Consider the following 23,102-nt stretch of genomic DNA (forward strand, 5'->3'; position numbering starts at 1 on the left):
TCTCTTAGATTTGTTGTATTTTCCAATTTTTACTCGAGCGTTTTCCGTATCATCCCAAACAAAGACGTTATTATCAATGCGTAGTTTTTCGTGAATTAAGTTTACTTTCCTTTTTTGTGTCTTTCCTCTGAAGCACTGTGCCACAGAAGTTTACGCTTCCTGAGCGTATCTCGCGAGTAGTCATTTTGTACAGATGTATTGGAACCTTTTAGTTTGTAAGCATTTTTCATAATCTGGTTTTTTTCTTCGTAATCCTGAAAGTACAAGATGACTGGTCTGGAACTGCCAGACCGACCAAGACGGTGAATTCTGCCAACTGATTTACATGCGACTTCAAGTTTAGTAGAAAAAAATTCAGTTAGAATTTTGTTCCGCAAATCAGCCTCTGTTTCATTTTAGTCCTCAGGCACGCCAAATACCACTAGATTTGAGCGTCTACTCCTGTCCTCTAAGTCAGTAATGTTGGCCTCCAAGGATTTTACCGTTCGTTCAAGGCTGTCCACGCGCTCAGTTTGCTTTTCTATTTCTAGGAAGCGGGAATCCCACTCCGCAAGACGTTTTTCCATATTTGTTTGCTGTGTTCGGAGGGCTGCCACATCCTCAGCTAGCTTATTCTGACCTAAAAGCAACTTTTCCAGCAACTCGCGAGTGCTAGACTCCTCCGGATTAGGGCCTGGATTTACTTCAACGTCTCCGCACAAGAGAAGCAAGCATATACAGTACACATCATAAGCCATTGAGACACAGTGCTGTGGGCACGGTAGGACCAAAAGATAACGGCAGTTACTTTTTATCGAGCTGTAGTAGGGACTAACCTGCACAAGGCAGAAGAATGGCTTGTTAGGCCACATGCTCGTTCCAAGTCCACCGTGCCCACTGAAGTTGAATGCTTGTAGCTGCTGGTTTATAGCTTGATGCAGTGAAGTCACGTGAGGGCTAGATGCGCTGTTGGAACGCCACGAGGCAGTGAAGATATGATGCCAGGGAATCGAGGGGCTGAGCACTGCGACGATTGTGACGCAGCTGTAGACTGGGATTGCGTGGTGGTGATAAGCTCGATGAACTGTTCGTCTTCTTTCGCTGATCCGGCAAGCCCAAGAACAAGCACCTGCACAAGGCAGAAGAATGGCCTGTTAGGCCACATGCTCGTTCCAAGTCCACCGTGCCCACTGAAGTTGAATGCTTGTAGCTGCTGGTTTATAGCTTGATGCAGTGAAGTCACGTGAGGGCTAGGTGGCGCTGTTGGAACGCCACGAGGCAGTGAAGATATGATGCCAGGGAATCGAGGGGCTGAGCACTGCGACGATTGTGACGCAGCTGTAGACTGGGATTGCTTGGTGGTGATAAGCTCGATGAACTGTTCGTCTTCTTTCGCTGATCCGGCAAGCCCAAGAACAAGCACCTGCACAAGGCAGAAGAAGGGCTTGTTAGGCCACATGCTCGTTCCAAGTCCACCGTGCCCACTCCGAGCGTTGACGAAAGGAGCGTTGACGCTTCGTTTGCCCTTTATTTTTTGTTGATTTCTTCCAGCTGTTGGAACCTCGCTCGCATATACATCGATGCCTTCTTCGCGGCTTGGAAACCTCTTACTTCGCATGGAGTGTTTCGCAGTAGGAAAGAAAAATTGCACATGGCGATGTGAGGGCAGTAAGGTGGACAAATGATGAATTCTACAGGGTCGACAAAGCTCTTCGTTCGTTAAGTGCTCTTTAGCATTTGCTGGCTTCCTCCACTAATATTGTGCCCAGCAAAACTTTAGCGCTAAGAGCTTTTTCTTAATACAGGCCCAGTTACAGGAGGTGATGGTGGGTGCTTGCGCAGGCGCAAAGGGATGGCGCAACATGTTCCCTCTCGGTCCTATCGTTGGCTGCCATCCTTGCAGCTTGCTGGAAACCTCGGGTCGAATAGGAGGAGGGAGTGGGGTATACTGTTGTGCATACCTCAGCTTCATAGCACAACGGTAACAGTCCTCTATTCCACAAGCGGTATACAGTCGTGACATGACCGCTTGTTAAGAAGAAACATGCCCTTTTTTTCTTGTTGAGACTTCGTGGTTGCATCACTTATCCCTTTTTTGAACGCATGGTCAAGACGTTCCCACTGCGAGGCACATTCACACACCTCGCTTTGTCTCCTCCTCATTCTCGTCCTCTCGTTTAGCGCTGTTTGAATTTTATCGCTTCACATGCTCCACAAGGCGGCTCCAAAGAAGGACGCCCCATAGAAGCATAAGAAGAGCACCCAAGATCAACGTACATTTATACCCCCGCCGAAATGTAGGAAGTCAGGCTTTCCTCAGATGACCTGGAAGACCAGTGCAGTCTCGCCGCCCGGCTAAAGAGTCAACCTAAGCCATAGCCTTCCTGGAATAAGGTACGCTCCAAGCTTGGCGTAACCGTGTGCTTACCCAGATTACCGCTTATGGAATGAACATTTATTTATGTCTCTCTCTCCCTCTGATGAGGGTCGGAGAGGGAGATCTTTATTTCTGGAGCTATTGGCCGCTGGGTGATTGGATTCGTTAATCATATCTGCAAGCTCACTTTTGAACGGAATATGGTGGGACTAAAAGTTTAGGCGTACGGACGTTTTGCGAATGAGGGCCTTGTAAAAGTGAATATAGGGGCAAAGAAGGATTCATATCCACAAATAAATGGAACAGCTTTCTTGTGAACGCCGGCCTTGCAATGTGAATAATAGCGCTAATAAGGCTTCGTATTGACGAATTAGTTCTTACGCTAGAAGTATTCCTAAGAGTACAGATCGCAGCGAATCCTGATTTCGGAGATTGTAGCGAAGGCAGCAGACCAATGGGAAACAGCTCTTACGACAAAATACTTTGTAAAGTTAGCTTCAAAAATTTAAAAGTTTTTTTTTTCCTTTTGCATTCGCATCAGGGTATCATTTCAGATCGGTCCCATTTATGCAGCGCTGCCTCGATGTGCTTCGGTTGTGTACAGTGGGCGTGCATATCTGCGCAACCACACAGCCACCCACCTTTGTTTTCGAACGGTAGCCATTATCTTTGTGCAAGCGTAAGAACAAGGAAATAGCGAGCATGGTGGAAGGGACAATACAGCTAACCTAAGGCTCGTGTAACTTACCTGGATGCTCTGGTTGCTACATATTTTTGTTCATTTTTTAAAATCTTTTTGCGCGGTCGTGACTGGAGCCTTAACCTTCTTCACGGCCTTTATCGAACTGCCCTGTACTTTATTCCTTAGCGCGCTATCATTTGGAATGCCTGAAATGCAAAAACAAAAAAGAATAAATGTTAAGAAAGATGGTATTGTGCTGGCGGCGATCATTCATGAAATCACGGAGGCAGAGATAACGCGGGCCGTCCCCAGGCTTTATTTTCTGGCGACCACCGCTTACTTTGTCTCGATTACACGATGTTTTACTTTTTCCTCCTATTGCGCTGGTGGCCGTTCTTGAGATGCCCAGTTGAGACGTCCTCTGTTTTCTCGTCTCCTTCTTCCTTTGCGGCCATTGCGGGTCGTTCACATAATCTATGCGTACGTCGCGTGCGTACTTGTAGTACTATACCCCTTTTTCCTTTCCTTCTCTAAGCTGCCTTATATAACTCACCGAGCTGGTCGAAGGGAAGGTGAACGAACGAGAAAATCCTGCGCTCGTTTCCTGCTCGTGCTTCCTATCCTAACATTATCTCTCTCCTCCGACCACCTTTGTCTCGCGCGAATCCCACCGCATTACTCGGTCTTGTTACTTTCACCGCGGGGTACATGTGCGTAGAGCACGTGTTCTTCATAAACGACCTTCTCTTTCTGTCAAGCCTGCCTAGTCCCCTTTCTTCGCCGCTTGGTTCTTCCTCCCTTCCCCCTCCCATCCCTGCCTTTTCCCCCCTCCTTCTTTTTTCTGTCCACCCTGGTGGCAGCGCACTGGGCGCGCATTCTTTGTCCAAGTCCTCGCTTTTCCTGCCGGTCGTCTCTCTCATTACCTTTGACTCAGCATCCCCCCCTCCCCCCGTCCTCTCTCCGCCTACCCGCCCGTGTGTCATAACGCGTTCAATACGAGTGCCTGCTTGTTACTCGAGGAATGAAGGATTGCTTAGTGCACTTCGTGCCCGTAAATCCTTTGTTCTGGGGTTCGCTTCAACCTTTTCTTCTGTCACGATACCTATTGTCGATAGGAGGCCGGAGTGCGAGCGCGTGGGAATGGCATGGATGGCGCTCACGTTTCTTGGCGACGCACATCCCTCGTCCACGAAGCAAAGGGTGCGTGGACTAGAGGAAAGGGGCGGTCAAAATCATTTCGAAAGCTCCGAAAGGATCCTTCTTGCATTCTTGCACGTGGCCAGAAGACAAAGATGAAGTGCGCCTGCGAAAACACTAGCGCTTATCTCAGGAGCGTGCCTTGCAGAACGTTCGTCTCGCTAGTTCTTTCTCCTACACCTTAACTTCTGCCTGCCAATATTTTACCGGTCCCTTGAGTTTGATAGATCGTCGGCAGCCAACCGCGGGTGTAAAGACGCGACATCTCCCTCTTGTGAAAGGTCGGTCCAACATAGGCGACCTTCTGAACAGCGAGTCCGTTCCGAAGGTTTGGTCGAATTTTTTCCAGTGCTGCTCTCTATATTGTTAAGAAATCTTAAAGACAAATGTTAAGTGAGACTATAGTGCATTAGAAGGTGCGCAAAACATCACATTTACGGACTAAAGAACCTTCGTAAGCTAGAAAATTCAGCAAATGCACAGACAGGATTGTCGACAGCACAGATATGGAGACGAAGCTCAACCAGACGCTTGTTTGGTTTGCTAAACTACACAGGTGGAAGGAGGTCAAGAGATGAATAATTAGGAATAAATACATTAATAAATGAAGAATGAAAGAGCAGGGTATAGGAAATGATGCCCTAGCAGTGGGAATACTTTTGGCTGCACATCACGCCTACAATCGGTCACTGAAGCGGGCAGATTTCAGGAATTGTGGTAATGCCCGCGTCCCTTCTGATAAAGTGTGACGGCCCCCATGTTGTCAAATTGCTGATAGCTAACCACGAAAAGCGTGCTAAATCACGTTTTGAAATAAATATGTGCAATTTACCCAACTTCATTACATTTTCCACAGAACAACCTAACTGGTGCTAAATCCTTTGCCACACTCCCGGTGCTATTCGCAGAAGTGCGGCGCTGATTCTGCGGAGCCATCTGAGACACTCGACACCGCAATGACTTTCGAGATGGCCGGCTATTGGAATCGCGGAAGCATTGTACGGTACTCTTATTTGTGACTTTCTACAAAACAGTGTCTCTTGTTTTGACCTAAAAACCGCCTTAGACATTCTAACGGTATAATCCATCAGTTCAGAAAATGTCTGCTTACATCCAGTGTGCTTTTTACACAGAGAACGTCAGCGCTTGCGCATGGACAAGCTGCGCGTTTTGCAAACAGAAAGGCATGACGACTGAGAGATGCTGGCGCCAACAGTAAAGGACGCGGAGTGTTATTGTTCGCTGCGTTTATTTTATTTCGTCAACAATCTTTGCTGAGCAACTTCTGAAACGCAGCCGAGTTTAACATCGTTGCACCTGTGGAAATTATCACAGTTGTCTTTTGCCGCGTGCTGCTCACCCACCCCCTCCAAGACAATAACATGACGCAAAAAAGAAAAAAGAAAGGAAAAGGGCAGGACGACACAAACTAAGTTTTTTTGTAAAATGCAGCACATAAGAACTACGACAGTTTACTATATACGTTGTTTATTGAATTGATGTCTTGTAGAAAACTCACGCCGGTAAATTTTAAGGCTATCTTTTTTTTCTCGTTTGTATAAGTTGCTCCAGAAGGGCACAAAGCCACATGATTGCGATTTTAACCTCTTCAGCCTGTGCGTTTTAGCTAAATGCCGATAAATAGTAGTGAAGAGCAGAGGGGGTCTTAATATGCACCCTGCAGAGCCACTGGTGACTTCCAATGACGTTGTTTTTAAGTGACAATGCGTTGAAACGTTACCTTAACATGTTTAGGGAAAAAGTTCAGTACTTGAAATGATTGTATCATGGCGGCAACTATAAATAAGAAACCGACGCCGTTCCATCGAGCGTGTAGTGCCGACAAAACCAGCAGCGCTCCATTAGGGGCTGAATTCCGCTAGAAGTAGAGCAACGCTAAAGCTTATACGTTGTTGGTAAAAGCTGATTTCCAGTTCTTTGCTTTTAGTTTGGAAGAAACCACTTGCTTTAAACTTTCCAAATCTATAGTTTCACTAGCACTCGCGGAGTCAGGTGATTTATTTATGCCTCGTCAAAAATTAAACAACATGCATTTACAAATGACATGTAACGTGCAGTTGCACGTATTTTCAATGAAAACTGCGTGAGCTGTCGTCATTGTATCTGTGATTTTATTTTGGGGCGTCTGCGCTGATGCATATTCCGGCGTTATGTTCTCTTCTCAGATGAGAACACAAGTATTGTTGTTACAGTTTGGCTTTTCTTCATGTGAGGTCAAAATAATATCTTCTTTTCGCAGCCATGCTACCCAACCAGGTCACCAAGATTTCAGTTCTTTTATGTTTCTGGATTATAATTATACTTCTGCCACCATTGCCGCAAATTCTTTGTATACCCATTTGAAAGTACGGTGTTAAATGGTTGATTTAGGTTTAGGGAAAAGACGGGGAATGCGGGAGATGGAAATTGAAGACGATGAGCAAAACGTGAACGAGGTGAATGCAGGAGCCAACGCTTCTACAAGTGGGCTTGTCTTCTTCAAGGCAACTTACGCTTTCCTCGCCACAGTATATATAGGTGGGTTTCTTCTAAAGGAGAGAGGGTGTGAGACGTGAGGTTGCGGAAACGAGGAAAAGTGTGTTAGCGTGTCGAATTGAGGGCAAAGGAACGCTGTGCACAAGGTTAGGTTTATCATTTAGGTTTATTTTAGGTCATTTTAGGTCATTTAGGTTTAGTCACAAAAAGGGCAATTCTCTATATAAAGTGCCAGAACGGCAAGTTCCTAAACGAATAGCTGCTTTATTCTGAACATGCCGCAAGAAAAGGCATTTTCTAGTTTTAGGCGCCCTGTCAAGTAGAGTCGAAGATTTTTATCAGAATGCCATTGGGCCCGGCCTTCAAAATTAGTGACAGTTTGCTAGGCATTGGTGCTATTGTTGGTGCAGCATTCTTTTGCGTATTTTAGAACATGCGGAAACAAGCTGCTTGTTTTTTAGGCAACATGCCATCGCAAAATAAAAAAGAAATAAATAAAGAACAAGCAAGAAGACGTCACAACAGTGACTATCACACCTTTTGATAACAAAATGTTCTGAACAATACTGGTCACACTGACGTGGAGGCATTGGGACAACCACGAGAGGTGTCCCATTTGTTCACAAGCAAATCAGCATAATTGAAATTACTAGACTGAGAAAGCGCTCAGGAGATTATACTTTCGATATAAAACGATCAGACAGCCCCACAAAAAGATTGTTTTGAAGATTCGCACTGGATTATTTCAATTGGGTGCCGAGTATGTTTGGTCTAGGTTGGCTAGAAAGTACTGTGCGGCTACGTAGTTCGGTGACAGCTCTGTTGCGTGGGGACAGGCCTGTTATCACAGAAGGGCATATTTGTCGAACATTCTAACGGAAGAGTGGATGAGCTTTCATGTTTGTTGCTGATTTTCTATAACCGCACCATTTAAGTCACTTTTTGAATGTCGGCACAATGATGATGAATTGGGCGATTTAGAACACGTTCATTGTGTATCAGCGCAACTAAAGGACACGGTGTCCCCTCCTCTCCACCGTGTCTCTTCGACGTGTTGCTACACAATAAAAGACTGGCTCTCCAATGAAGCGGATAAGTATTTCATTTTGCTATATACTATATGGCACCAAATTTTGATATCCTATGGAACATCGAGTTCTTGCGTACTGTATATTCTTGGTGCGTTTGCGAAGTAACATAATAGTACATTGATACTTTCTTTTACATTCATAAAAATCCTTGAGGCAAAGATGCTCCCCAATACATTAGATTTCTTTATTCTTGTAATTCACTTTCATCTAATGGAAGCATACATCATTAGATAATTTCGAAGTAGTATTGTGTGGCTTATTTTCTTCTCGGTGCATGACAACGCAACCCCCCCCCCCCTCCCTCCCATTTCGCCACGACCTTTCGCGCGACGGAAGACGGCGCGTTTGCTCTCCGCTTTTTCCGTCACGCGCGCCAGATTGAGCCGCGATCATCGGCTTCCTTCGCGCGCTTTCACTCGCACATACAGCGTACGACGCGCGGCAACGGTGTTACCGGCCTTGGACTTCATACCGAACATAACGCAGACGACAAAAATGAACCTGGTGTGTCTATATAATTTATATCGCAATAAAGCAATTGTGGCGAAAGCGTAGGTGATAGCGGAGTCTTCATTAAGCTGGTTGGTGAGCCATGGTTGAGGAAATCAACGGTGTGCAAGCACACGTGGCACCCGTACTGTCGTATGTAGTCCTTGGTCAGTCTTTGTACTCCGCAATTTTTTTCCTTGAATACGCTAATAATGCTCAATATCGCAGAAAATTCAAGTGCGCATTTGAAGTAAGCGACAAATGCTGTTTACTTGTCGGGCATTACACATTAATGCATCTCCGTCCCCTTGTGTCAGTGAAAGACGTCGAGTATGTCACGTCGGGCGACGCGTAAGGGTCCCTTGCTCATCCTTCTTGGTGTTCAGAGGAATACTCGCGGTTCTTCGGGTGTTAATAATTTCACGTGTTTAGAAAAAAATGTTATTATTCCCACTCGTTCATAATTCCTACTCGTTTATATTTACACTCGTTGTGGAGTGTTGCGTTTAAGCATGCCGCATTCCACCACTCCTTATGCCCACGTTCATTGGTGCTCGTCTCTCTTTCTCTCTCTCTACATCTCCCCCTTCAATTATCTTTCTCTCTTTATCGCCCTTAAACTTTCCCCCCGTGCAGGGCAGTTAACCGAAACTACCTATGGTTAACCTCTCTGCCTACATATGCATCATTTTTCTGTCAAAGCGCATGCATTATACATATATAAATGTGGCGAAATAATGTGCCCATTTTTCTTACACGCTTAAGGGGCACATGCTAGATCGTAATTTTGTGGTCGTTCACTCGGTCCGTTCGTTGCATCAGCTTTTCTCTCTCGCTCTGTTTCCCTATGACGTATGATGTATGAAATGACGAGAAGAATACAAACCGGAAGGAACGACACATCAGGTAAATCATGGATAATCGGCAGCTGCTCAGATAACACGACACATTTTAAACATCATTATACAATCTAAGCGGTGAACAAGAGCAAATAAGTGCAGTCAGTACGCAAGGTCATGCGAGGCTTGCATTGCAGCGTAAGTAACGATTTTTCCGTCCACGTTTATAGCATGCTCTCTTTTTTTCGATCCTGACAGTCCTTTCATTTTTCGGGAAAATTCGTCTTTTTCCAGCAAAGTGGCGCAAAAGCCCATGAAGGGAGGTCAGCAACTATGGCAATCTCTCCGTCCTCACGTTGAAGCATTTCATCGCCCTCCATCGCCACGTTTGGTCACCTGAGTGGGAAAACAACCACTTTTTGCAAGTGCTGATAGTACCATATAACACTACCACTACCGCCAGGGGCTGCGTGCTAATTCACTTTAAAGAATAGGCATGCATTGCCCACGATTTCGTGATCTTGCACCTCCATGTTAGATGAAGTATATTTCGAAACCTGGCAACGTGGCGTTAGGTGCCTCACGTTCTGCGCTGTAATCAGGGTCGGCAATTTGACTTTTTACGAATCTACACGCGTTTTCCCAACCCCTGGAACGCTGCGCGAAGCTTGAATCGCTTTATTGACGTCGTTGGCCGCTGCCTGCCCTTTCTTTCCACCTGTCTCGAAAGGGTCGTTGACGCCATTTCTACTCCAACAGAGTATTTACGACATCAGCGCGCCTCGGTTGCTACGACGTCATTGAGCATTGCCTCAATAATCGCATCGCTAAGTAGAAACTCGCCGGCATATCTTTGGAATTCTCGGGGCAACTGGGAGGCTATGACGCCACTTTTTTTCGAGAAAGATCGCAGGCTTTCTGTGAAATATCTCACAGACATTTCGCGAAATATGTCATGGACTTCTGTTACTGGAGCATTATTTCCTCGGGCAGCTCAAGTACTATACTTTTCTTTCATTTATGGTTTAATCGCACGAAGTGCTATTAGGAGGTATACTAAGAAGAAACAAACTCTGATTTAAACGTCAAAAGGCCAGCAACTGAGACGATGGAGACTGTCAGGTCGTTCCAGCCGTCGTTTGTCCCTGGTAACAAAGACCCGGAATACTGCTAAGTTGGACGCATTAGTATAGATACTTTCAATCGCTGACTGAAGGGAGGTTAGAGAAAAATGAAAGGACGGAAAAGAAAATCTCATGAATAATTTTTCTGTTATATTTTGTGAGAGGTTCACATGGTGAAGAACCAAGGATATCTTCAACTTAGAAACGCTAACAATGCGAGAGTAATTGGACAGCATGAAGCGTGCGGATGGCTTTTGTTTGGACTCCAGGATCAGTGCAAGGGACCAAGCAGAAGGGTCCCAATCAGAAGCTGCATATTTCAACTTTGACCACACTGGGCAGTTGTGTAATAATAGCTTTAGTGACGCAGGTGACAGAGACAAGTTACGAGGCAGAAATTCTAAGGTACATTACTTTATGCGCCGCTATTAGTCAGCCTCTCGGTTACCGTTGTAGCTCCGGAGTCTCAACCACAACGTCTCTCAGCGTGTCTAATTCTGTAGTTCGCAACACTCCTGACCGCGAAGCGACTACTTTCTGCCGCCATTCTGGAGTTTAAACTCGAACAGAAAGCTTCACAAGTGCTAAAATTTCTCCGTCGGCTTGTGGAATCAAAGTTGCTTGAATGTCCAGCAGAAACCACTCGGCCTTCGATAAAAATTTTTAAATATGATTTGTTGATTCTTCTTAAACGGAGACAATATATTTTACTTATTCGAACACTAAACTTCAATGTTTATTTTTGGAGTGCTGAATTATTGTCGTGTGCTCAATAGATGCATGGTGCTCCTAATATTAGCGTATCGCAGGATACACATAAGAAAGGAAACCCATATGATAAACGGTAACATGTAATTCACTTTGAACTGGTCGATTTAAAAAGCAGCGATAACGTGTAATACAGCACCATCATCATCATCACGACCACCACCACCACCATCATCATCATCATCCTGGTTACGCCCACTGCAGGCCAAAGGCCTCTCCCAATACTTCTCCAACTACCCCGCTCATGTACTAATTGTGGCCATGTCGTCCCTGCAAACTTCTTAATCTCATCCGCCCACCTAACCTTCTGCCTCCCCCTGCTACGCTTCCCGTCCCTTGGAATCCAGTCCGTAATCCTTAATGATCATCGGTTATCTTTTCTCATTACATGTCCTGCGCATGCCCCCCCCCCCCATTTCTTGTTCTTGATTTCAACTAAGCGGTCATTAACTCGAGTCGAGTATTTTCCCTCCCCCAATCTGCTTTTTGCTTATGCCTTAACGTTACACCCATCATTGTTCTTTCCATAGCTCGTTGTGTCGTCCTCAACTTAAGTAGAACCATTTTCGTAAGCCTCGAGTTTTCTGCCCCGTACGTGAGTACTGGTAAGACACACCTGTTATGCGCTTTTCTGTTGAGGGATAATGGCAACCTGTTGTTCATGATCTGAGAATGGCTGCCAAACGCACCCAGCCCATTCTTATTCTGCTGATTACTTTAGTCTCATGATCCGATCCGGGTCCGCGGTCACTACCTGCCCTAAGTTGATGTGTATATACTTAGTCATGCACACTACTCGTTTGCGGTATACTGAGACATTGTGGTATAAGTGAAAACTTGGCTAGTGTTGACAGCGTATGCCTAAAATACGTGTTCTTGATGCACATTTTCACGACCTAGAAAACTGTCAATCCATAAGGCAAAAGCGACTTGCTTGCTAATTGTCGATGACCCAAACCATCATTCTGACACTAAAGCGTAACTTTAAACTAAGCATCAAATGATCAATTCAGTAGAAGTTCAGGTTCCACCTGCAATGGTGGTAAAATTTTCCGTAATGTTGTAAAGACCACTTTTAAGTGAAGTCAATAGTGAGTAGTCCTGACTGACGCAGGGCATTTTACTGATTGTTAAGCTGAAATGCTCTTTAGAATATTCAGGGTCATATACGAAATTGCATTCCATTTGACTAAAGCTCGGAACGCATACAATTCGACGTAGAGATTCTGAATTAGGCCCTCACCAGCCTTAAGCTGTGCTGAATTCAATTTCGATTTCGATTTCTTTCGTCAAAAATACAAATTTTGCATTTAACACCCTTGATTACTCCCCATACGATATGAAGTGACAGTTATGACAGATTAGGATTAGGACAGATTAGGATGGAAAGCATCTAACCCTACAGCTAGAATAGAACTGGCAGAACTTTCGAAGGTAATCAACAAGCGTAAGACAGCTGACACAAGGAAGTATAATATGGATGGAATTGAACATGCTCTTACGAACGGAGGAAGCCTAAAAACAGTGAAGAAGAAACTAGGAATTGCCAAGAATCAAATGTATGCGTTAAGAGACAAAGCCGGCAATATCATTACTAATATGGATGAGATAGTTCAAGTGGCTGAGGAGTTCTAGAGATTTATACAGTACCTGTAGCACCGACGACGATATTGTGAGAGAAAATAGTCTAGAGGAATTCGAAATCCCACAAATAACGCCGGAAGAAGTGTTCTGGAAAGACTGGCCACCCTGTATACACAATGCCTCATGACCTCGAGCGCACCGGAATCTTGGAAGAACACTAACATAATCCTAATCCATTAAAAAGGGGACGCCAAAGACTTGAAAAATTATAGACCGGTCAGCTTACTGTCCGTTGCCTACAAAGTATTTACTAAGTTAATCGCAAATAGAATCAGGAACACCTTAGACTTCTGTCAACCAAAGGACCAGGCAGGATTCCATAAAGGCTACTCAACAATAGACCATATTCACACTATCAATTATGTGATAGAGAAATGTGCGGAATATAACTAACCCTTATATAAAGCTTTCAATTATTACGAAAAAACGTTTGATTCCTTCGAAACCTCAGCAGTCATGGAGGCATTAAGAAATCAGGGCGAAGACGAGCCATATCTAAAGATACTGAAAGATATCTATAGCGGCTCCACAGCCACAGTAGTCCTTCATAAAGAAAGCAACAAAACCCCAATAAAGAAAGGCGTCAGGCAGGGAGATACGATCCTTCCAATGCTATTCACAGCGTGTTTACAGGAGGTATTCAAAGACCTAGATTTGGAAGAATTGTGGATAAAAGTTAATGGAGAATACCTTAGTAACTTGCGATTCGCTGATGATATTGCCTTGCTTAGTAACTCAGGGGACGAATTTCAATGCATGCTCACTGACCTGGAGAGGCGAAGCAGAAGGGTAGGTCTAAAAATTAATCTGCAGAAAACTAAAGGGATGTTTAACATTCTCGCAAGAGAAAAGCAGTTTACGATAAGTAGCGAGGCACTGGAAGTGGTAAGGAAATACATCTACTTAGGACAGGTAGTGACCGCGTATCCGGATAATGAGACTGAAATAATCAGAAGAATAAGAATGGGCTGGCGTGCGTTGGTCAGGCATTCTCAGATTATGAACAACAGGTTACCATTATCCCTCAAGAGAAAAGTGCATAACAGGTGTGCCTTATGAGTACTCACGTACAGGGCAGAAATCTGGAGGCTTACGAAAAGGGTTCTACTTAAATTGAGGACGACGCAACGAGCCATGGAAAGAAGAATGATAGGTGTAACGTTAAGGCATAAGAAAATAGCAGATTGGGCGAGGGAACAAACGCGAGTTAATGACATCTTAGTTGAAATCAAGAAATATGAATGGGGGCATGGCCAGGACATGTAACGAGGATGGAAGATAACAGATGGTCATTAGGAGTTACAGACTGGATTCCAAGGGAAGGGAAGCGTAGCAGGGGACGGCAGAAAGTTATGCGGGTGGATGAGATTAAGAAGTTTGCCGGAACAGCAGGGCCACAATTAGTACATGACCGGGGTAGTTGGAGAAGTAGGGGAGAGGCTTTTGCCCGGCAATGGGCGCAATCAGGCTGAATCATGATGATGATGATGGTGATGACGACCCCCGTATTGTGTTGAGTGCGTCATCCAAACCTGGCAACGTGGAGTTAGGTGCCTGACTTTCTGCGCTGTGAATGGGGGCGACAATTTGACATTCTTCGAATCCACACACGCGTTCCTCAGCCTACGAATGCTGAACGAAGCTTGTAGTGCTTTAATGACGTCGATTGTTGCGGCGTGCCCTTTGCTTTCAACTATCTCGACAGGGTCTTTGACGTCCCTTCTTCTCCACCAAAGTGGTTACGACATCAGCGCGCCTCAGTTGCTACGAACGTCATTGAACCTTCAATCGCATGGATATGTGGAAACTCGGCGCCAGATCTTCGGAATTCTTGGGGCATCTGGGAGATTATGACGTTCTTTTCTTTCCGAGAAAACTAACAAACTTTCTATGAAATGCCACGCAGTCATGTCGCGAAATATGTCGTGGATTTCTGTTACAGGAGCGCCGTTTCCTCGGGCACCTCAATTACTATAATTTTATTTGATATCATTTGATTTATTCGCACTAAGCGCTTTTAGGCGGTAAAGAAAGAAGTTCTTATAAACGAAGATTATTCGAAGGAAATATAAGTGCTGATTTAAACGTGGAAAGGACAGCAACTTACACGATGAAGCATGCCAGGTGGTTCCAGCCGTCGTTTGTCCGGGGCACGAGAGGCCCAGAATACTCCTTAGTTGAATGCATTAGCATAAAGATTTTCAATATGGAGAGCTTGAGGCTAGGCTGCAGCAGGTGGTAACGCTTACGGAGGAGTACCTGGGTCTCATGGGGCTCAAGTGCTCCACTAAAAAGTCGGAGTTGTTGATCTTCAAATCTAAGAAGCTAGGTCGTAGGCCGAGGGGTTGGGTACCGGAAGTTGAGCCTTGCATTAGAATTCATACTAGGAAAGGGTCGGTGATACGCAAAGTTGAAGCAATCAGGGTCCTTTGTTTTGTACTTGAAGCGAACGGATCGAACATTAGAACCATTCAGCGTATTACCAAGAAAACGGAGGAGGCCATAAGACTTATAAGAAGGATCTCTAATAGGCATAGGGGTTTAGGAGAAGAAGGTGCGATGCGCTTAGTTCACACATTTATTATGTGTCATTTCTCGTATGTGGCAGCTATGCTAAATTGGAATAGGGGGGAGAAAAATAAATTGGAAGCATTAATCAGAAAAGCCATCAAAGCTGCGCTTGGTCTGCCTATGACTACGTCAAGCGATATGCTGTTACGACTGGGTTTGCATAATACTTTAGATGAAATTGCTGAGGCTCAACGTACCGCACAGAGGGAGCGGTTGCTAGGTACACCAGCGGGTAGGTACATATTATTGTCAATTGAAGAATCGGTGGCTGTGTCGCACGATAGGGCACCCCTACACGAGTTTAACGTGAACCTTAGGGCAAATATCATGGTTCGTCCATTTCCGCGGAATGTGCACCCCGTGCACAATGTCGGGAGGCGGGTCGCGAGAGCTAGGGCTTTGTTGCGAGAGGCAAAGGATCAGGAGGAGGAGTCTGCGTTTGTTGACGCCGCATGGATTAATGGTAAAAATGCTTATTCGGTGGTGGTAGTAGATGGCAAAGGGAGCGTTAGAAATGCTGCTTCCATTTATACCAAAGACCCGGGAGTTGCTGAACAGGTGGCTATTGCTCTAGCACTAATTGATTCTAGAAGAGTCTTGGTGTTTAGCGACTCGCGATCTGCGATTACAGCCTTCTCGAGAGGACTTGTTGCGGAACCGGCTAACAGACTGCTGCAGGGTCGGGATATCACTTCGCATACCGTTACTTGGTTCGCGGCGCACATGGGGACAGTGGAGGGAGCCCTGCGTAACCTCAACGAGGTGGCGCACAGGGAGGCACGAGGATTAGTGTGCCGTGTACTCCCTGAAGGGGCTGGATCTCCCGCTCCTGAGTACAGGGACCAACTGTTAACCTACAACGAAATCACCAAGCACTATTACTTAGGGCGCAGGGCATTCCCGTTGCCACATCCTAAATTAAGTAGGCCGCAGGCGGTTACATTACGGCTTCTGCAGACACGGACGTACCCTAACCCGGTCATCATGAATAAAATTAAACCGGACTGCGGAGTTTCAGTCTATTGTAGTAAGTGTGGGGGTTTGCTCGATTTACAACACATGCTGTGGCGCTGCTTGGCGTTGGCCGGTGATGGTTCTCGAGGTGAACAGTGGTGGCAGCGAATGCTGCACAGTGAAGTGCTGGCGGACCAACTCAGGGCTGTCCAGAGGGCCCGTGTGATGGCAGAGGGGCTCGGCCTCTCTGTACCGACGTGGGAGCGGCCCGCATCAGTCCCAGACTGATCCCTCAGGACCTAAATAAAGTTCTTCATACCATACCATACTGATCGAAGGGAGGTGAGATGAAAATGGAAGGAAGGAAACATAATATCATAGATAATTTGTTTGCTATATATTGCGGAAGGATCACATCCGAGAGATACGTCGACTTGATGAAGCCGTGTCGCACAATATATATATATATATATATATATATATATATATATATATATATATATATATATATATATATATATTGTGCGACACGGCTGATTTTTGAACTCAAACAGTTCAAAGTGTGAGTATGTATTTTATATTGCCATGCCCGATTATCAGGAGCGCCATGCTTCAATTCAGGACTCCAAAGATAAACGTTGATGTTTAGTGTTTGAATAATACAAATGTGTTGGCTCCGTTTAAAAAGAATCAACGAATCATATTTAGACATCTTTATAGGCAGCCGAGTGGTTTCTGCAGACCATGTACACAACGTTGGTTGCACAAGCCGACAAAGAAATGTTGGCCCTTCCGACGCATTGTGCTTCGGGTGAAACTCCAGAATGGCGGTCGGAAGTTATCGCTTTGTGGTTCGAAAGCTGCCAACTACAGAATCAGACACGCTGAGAAAAGTTGTGTTTGAGCCTCGAACTAAAACGGCATTCGAGAGGCTGACTGATAGCGACGCATAAAGTAATGTACCTCCGAATTTCAGCCTCGTAACTTCTCTCTGCCACCTCCGCCGCTAAAGCTATTATTACACAAGTGCGTAGTGTGGTCAAAGTTTAAACATATATATCTTCTGACTGGGACGCTTCTACTTGGCCTCTTGCCCTGATTCTGAAGTCCATCCAGAAGCGATTCCGTACGCTTCATTCTTTCCAGGTACTCTCGTATTGCTAGCGTTTCTAAGGTGAAGATTTCCTTGGATATTTCTGGTCATTCATCAAGTCGACGTATCTCTCGGATGTGATCCTTCCGCAATATATAGCAAACAAATTATCTATGATATTATGTTTCCTTCCTTCCATTTTCATCTCACCTCCCTTCGATCAGTGATTGAAAATCTTTATGCTAATGCATTCAACTAAGCAGTATTCTGGGCCTCTCGTGCCCCGGACAAACGACGGCTGGAACCACCTGGCATGCTTCATCGTGTAAGTTGCTGTCCTTTCCACGTTTAAATCAGCACTTATGTTCCTTCGAATAATCTTCGTTTATAAGAACTTCTTTCTTTACCGCCTAAAAGCGCTTAGTGCGAATAAATCAAATGATATCAAATAAAATTATAGTAATTGTGGTGCCCGAGGAAACGGCGCTCCTGTAACAGAAATCCACGACATATTTCGCGACATGACTGCGTGGCATTTCATAGAAAGTTTGTTAGTTTTCTCGGAAAGAAAAGGACGTCATAATCTCCCAGATGCCCCAAGAATTCCGAAGATCTGGCGCCGAGTTTCCACATATCCATGCGATTGAAGGTTCAATGACGTTCGTAGCAACTGAGGCGCGCTGATGTCGTAACCACTTTGGTGGAGAAGAAGGGACGTCAAAGACCCTGTCGAGATAGTTGAAAGCAAAGGGCACGCCGCAACAATCGACGTCATTAAAGCACTACAAGCTTCGTTCAGCATTCGTAGGCTGAGGAACGCGTGTGTGGATTCGAAGAATGTCAAATGTCAAATTGTCGCCCCCATTTACAGCGCAGAAAGTCAGGCACCTAACTCCACGTTGCCAGGTTTGGATGACGCACTCAACACAATACGGGGGTCGTCATCACCATCATCATCATCATCATGATTCGGCCTGATTGCGCCCATTGCCGGGCAAAAGCCTCTCCCCTACTTCTCCAACTACCCCGGTCATGTACTAATTGTGGCCCTGCTGTTCCGGCAAACTTCTCAATCTCATCCACCCGCATAACTTTCTGCCGTCCCCTGCTACGCTTCCCTTCCCTTGGAATCCAGTCTGTAACTCCTAATGACCATCTGTTATCTTCCATCCTCGTTACATGTCCTGGCCATGCCCCCATTCATATTTCTTGATTTCAACTAAGATGTCATTAACTCGCGTTTGTTCCCTCGCCCAATCTGCTATTTTCTTATGCCTTAAGGTTACACCTATCATTCTTCTTTCCATGGCTCGTTGCGTCGTCCTCAATTTAAGTAGAACCCTTTTCGTAAGCCTCCAGATTTCTGCCCTGTACGTGAGTACTCATAAGGCACACCTGTTATGCACTTTTCTCTTGAGGGATAATGGTAACCTGTTGTTCATAAACTGAGAATGCCTGACCAACGCACGCCAGCCCATTCTTATTCTTCTGATTATTTCAGTCTCATTATCCGGATACGCGGTCACTACCTGTCCTAAGTAGATGTATTTCCTTACCCCTTCCAGTGCCTTGCTACTTATCGTAAACTGCTTTTCTCTTGCGAGAATGTTAAACATCCCTTTAGTTTTCTGCAGATTGATTTTTAGACCTACCCTACTGCTATTTGCTGACAGAAACGTATTTGCCTGACATGTATCATTGTTCATAAGAAAGCGGGATTTGGTAAACATAATTTGTCCTATCAATGAAAAAATTTCCCTTTATATCCCATGGCCGAAATTGGCGGCTTTCAGTGCATACATTTCCAAAATCAAGGAAGGGGCTAACAGATGGAATAGATGGAATTACGAACTTTGTACCACAGTGCATAGATTAGGAAGTTGCAAAGTCAAGGTAGCCTAATGACCTTTGAAAATAGGGCCTAAACAGTCAACCGCCGCGCTATGTTTTCCAACGGTTACATAACACTGATGGAATAGACGGAATTACCGCAATATTTTGTTTCTTATTTGGTGTTCGCTCTATCTCCAACCAGAAAATTGTTGTCGGATGCTTCCTATTTCTGTGTCAGTGATCTCAGTTGCTAGTGTATTTGTTTTTGTTCAGGTGTACAAAGCGAAAACAGTATTTTTAAAGCACATTGCTAAAATACATGCTCTTGACGCACATTTTGACAACCTCGGAAGTCGTCAATCTATACGGCAAAAGTGACTTTCTTGCTGATTGTTGCTGACTGATTGATTGCTGACCGCAACAATCATTCTCACATTAAATGGCAACTTGCAAGTAACCATGAAAGGTTCATTTGCATAGAACTTCATGTTTCACCTGTAATGGTGTTAAAATTTGCCGGAAAGTTGTGAAGACCACGTTTATGTCAAGTCGATAGTTAGTATTCTACAGTGACGCAAGGGCATTTTACTGATCATTAAGCTGAAAAGCTTCTTAGAATTTTAAGTGTCATATACGAAATTTAATTGCATTTGACTAAAACTCGGAAAGCATCCCTCCCCCCTCCCCCAATTCGACATGAAGATTCTGAATTAGGCTCTCACGAGCCGTAAGTTGTCCTTTCTTCAATTTCCGCTTCGAGTTCTTTTATCAAAAGTGCTAAGTTGACATTTAACACCCTCGGTTATTCTACATATGTACTTAAGGGACAGTTATGACAGATTCGGAGAGTCGCTATGATTCTCTGAATTCGAGCCGACCGTTACACAGACCCAGAATGACTCCGGAATCGTTCCGAGATATTGGTACGAGATATCTAGAGCCAACCAAATAGCCGGCTGCTTTGGGGAGCCCTGAGAGGGAAGGAAGTGATAGATCAGGGGAACTTTCTGTTAAGCGGCCAACGCCGTTAGCCCTGTCGGCTTAGTTCAGTTGTCATACATGGACGAGGATGGTGTTCGCCGCGAAGGCAGCTAGAGTCCGCATTCGCCAGCACAGCGGAGGAAACGGGTGCCGGTCACGTGCCACCGACCAGATTTCTCGTATGGTCTGACCCTCACTCTGGGAGCACCCTCTCGACGCTATCATTTGTTGTCGGGCGATCAGAAAAGTCCATCCGAAGGTAGCTGGAGCACTCGTTTTGGATCGCCTGAACAAAGTCAGCATTTTGGGAATGGTTTAGCTGACTCGAAAACGACCACCAAATGATATCGTTAATTAGCAGTTGGTATCTATGTTAGCGAAAAACGATTGCTGATGAAATATCCAAGCCCCTCGGTTCGCCCGATATTTATATTCCTTCTATCGGATACGCTATATACTCACAGGCTGTTTTCATTAGTGCAATGTTCCGGGATAAGCAAATTTGTACTTTAAGAGTAAAGCTGGGAAACGGTGTTCAGTCAAGTAGCAGAAACGTTTTACTGTTTTTCCGCTGCTGGCATATAATCTTTGGACAATAAATGAAGCGCTAAATGAAACGTTTTATGCGTCATTTTTGATGCACACTTGTCTTTAGTTTTCATGGAAGCAGACTGCTTTTCCGCGCAGCTTGAACATTGCTTGGGCTAATACATATCTCTGGAAAGTAACCGCATACGCTTTTGAAACGATTCCAGTTGGAGACTGAAAATCAACTGCATATCTGGTATTTAAGATCACGTTTATTCCAAATACTTTGCAACGAAGTCTGAAATTCCTCTCCTTGTGGGCCCATTTTTGTTGGTTACTTCAAGTATCCCAAAAGTCTGGTTTGAAGAGATTTGTCCGAGTACTTCCGGTATATAGTCTAACAATTTATCTACAAGTGATACGTTATGCAAAATACCATTTAAACGCGCAATTTATTTGTCTTTCTAAAGTCCTGTCATGGTTTTGCGAACCTTCACTCAAGTCAGGCTGCACATATGAATGGGCTCTTCCCCATTAACTGAACCGTTCTTGTCAAACATGTAGCCGCTTTGTCGCTTCATGCACTTAGACGTCAATACCAGCAAAACACGCAGAGGTACAGGCACTTTTTTAACAGTGATGACGGCAGAAACACCTACACACAAATGCTCTAGCTAGGTGACACGTTTTGATAAATCATCCCTTTGTCTCCCAGCCGCGACCATCTCTGCTTAAGATCAATGGTGCACGGACGCATGCTTTGCGTTACCATAGCATCGCAGTGTCGTTGGCGTACACGCCAAAAGAAATTGGAGATTACTACGTAGCAAATTGTGGGGAAGAAGCAGCGGCGGGCACGTTCATCACCCCCGTGGAGATGTCCTTCGCTTTGCTCACATAGTTGTTGCATTCCAACATTATCCATTATTGTAATTCCCGCCAGAGCCAACGGCATTTCTCAGCTATAATGAGATGCTGCTTCAAAAGTTGCATTTGTCATGACGTTGTGGCCGACGTAGCTTTAATGTATATAAAGAAACGAGAAAGGCGGTAGGCACGCATTTCTGGCCTGTGCGACTTTGCATTTTGGAGCCAAAAATGTCTGCTTTCAAGAATCTGGCATTTGTCCTTCTTTTGATGACTATCCTGTGCGGGTAAGTGCATCATCCCTGAGGCACTAAATATGTAGTCTTTCACTATGATCTCGAAATCGCGTTTGCGGTGCCCACCAGCCATTTTCTTTACCCTGAAAATTAGGTTGGCCCTCGGTAAGCGTCCGTCTGGCCACTACTTCATGGATCTATTACATCTATTATGCGGGGACGAAAGCAAAATCAACAATGGGTTTAATGTCATGTCGCTGCGGCAATGCGCAGTTGGGAGCGCTTGACCTGGCGACCACGGCATGACCTGCTAAGCAGCTTTGCGAGTGTGATGACATATATAGGCATATTTCATGGGCGACAACATGCAATAATGTAATGGACGAGCGTGACATTGTAGGCATTGGAAAGTTGTTTTTCAGATGATGGCGATACACGCAGTGAGAGGCTGCAGTCAGAGGAAATGAGTTCTGAATTAGAGAAATTGTTGAAATCTGCTGTCCTTTCTTGCTTTTTTTTTGCATTAGAAGAAATGAAAAGTAAGCCTTGTTCAGCACCCCGCAGCGGCCTTGCGCAAAAATCTACAGGAAAGAAAATGCAGAGCTAGAGAGCCATTCGAAGAGTAGAGACGGGTTGCTCACTCTTGTGGCACATTGTGTTCGCAAACCTGAATTGTCTTAAGAGTGAAACCACTGTATTTATTTTTTCTGGGTTGTTTATAATGTCAGTTCTGTTTGTGCTGGCTGCATTTATATCGCATTGGCTTCCAAGGACAGCTCGCTAACTTAAATATCTGCCCAAACACCCTTGTGGGACTTGACAGATACTGTAAGCATTTTTTCAGCCTATCATCTTGCACCAGGCGTTTCCGACGTATCCGAACCCTTCTGATCGTATGATGGCGACGATCGCGTACCACCTATTTTTGCCTAATTGTTTATTTCGCTCAAATAATTAATACTTTATTATTTTGTCAGGGCGCTGTCTACCTATATAATGAATTATATGCAAGATTCATTTATTTGTAAGTACTTTTAATCAATATTGATTAGGCTAATTATTGTAATGCAAATTGTTCTTATAGCCATACTGTCTTTAATTACCATTAGTCAGTCTTTATTACGCTTAAGTAATTTTATCGTAATAATTGTTATAACGCTTTTATTATTTTATTTTCTGGTCATTTTTCCAGATAACCAGAAATCAAATAAGAATAAACAAAGAAACATACATTCGCCCCCCATTAAAACACAGTCCGCGTTTAAACCACAGTGCTAGTGTACAGCCTTATAAAGCACGCCTTGATGGTTTTGAATATTCGTTCTTTCCTTCATGTATTAATATATGGAATGG

General features: G+C 44.6%; 1 protein-coding gene across 1 annotated transcript in view; it reads right to left on the bottom strand.

Moving 5' to 3' along the window:
* Window positions 1–925: 925 nt before the first annotated feature.
* LOC142574627 (uncharacterized) overlaps window positions 926–23,102 on the bottom strand; it is a 77,819-nt gene continuing 55,642 nt past the window's right edge. Inside the window, exon 2 of the mRNA XM_075683669.1 lies at window positions 926–1,402. Coding sequence (XP_075539784.1) covers window positions 926–1,402 — 477 coding nt within the window. The remainder of the gene's footprint in view (window positions 1,403–23,102) is intronic.

Source organism: Dermacentor variabilis, chromosome 3 (assembly GCF_050947875.1).
Source record: "Dermacentor variabilis isolate Ectoservices chromosome 3, ASM5094787v1, whole genome shotgun sequence".
NCBI classification, from domain to species: Eukaryota; Metazoa; Arthropoda; class Arachnida; order Ixodida; family Ixodidae; genus Dermacentor; species Dermacentor variabilis.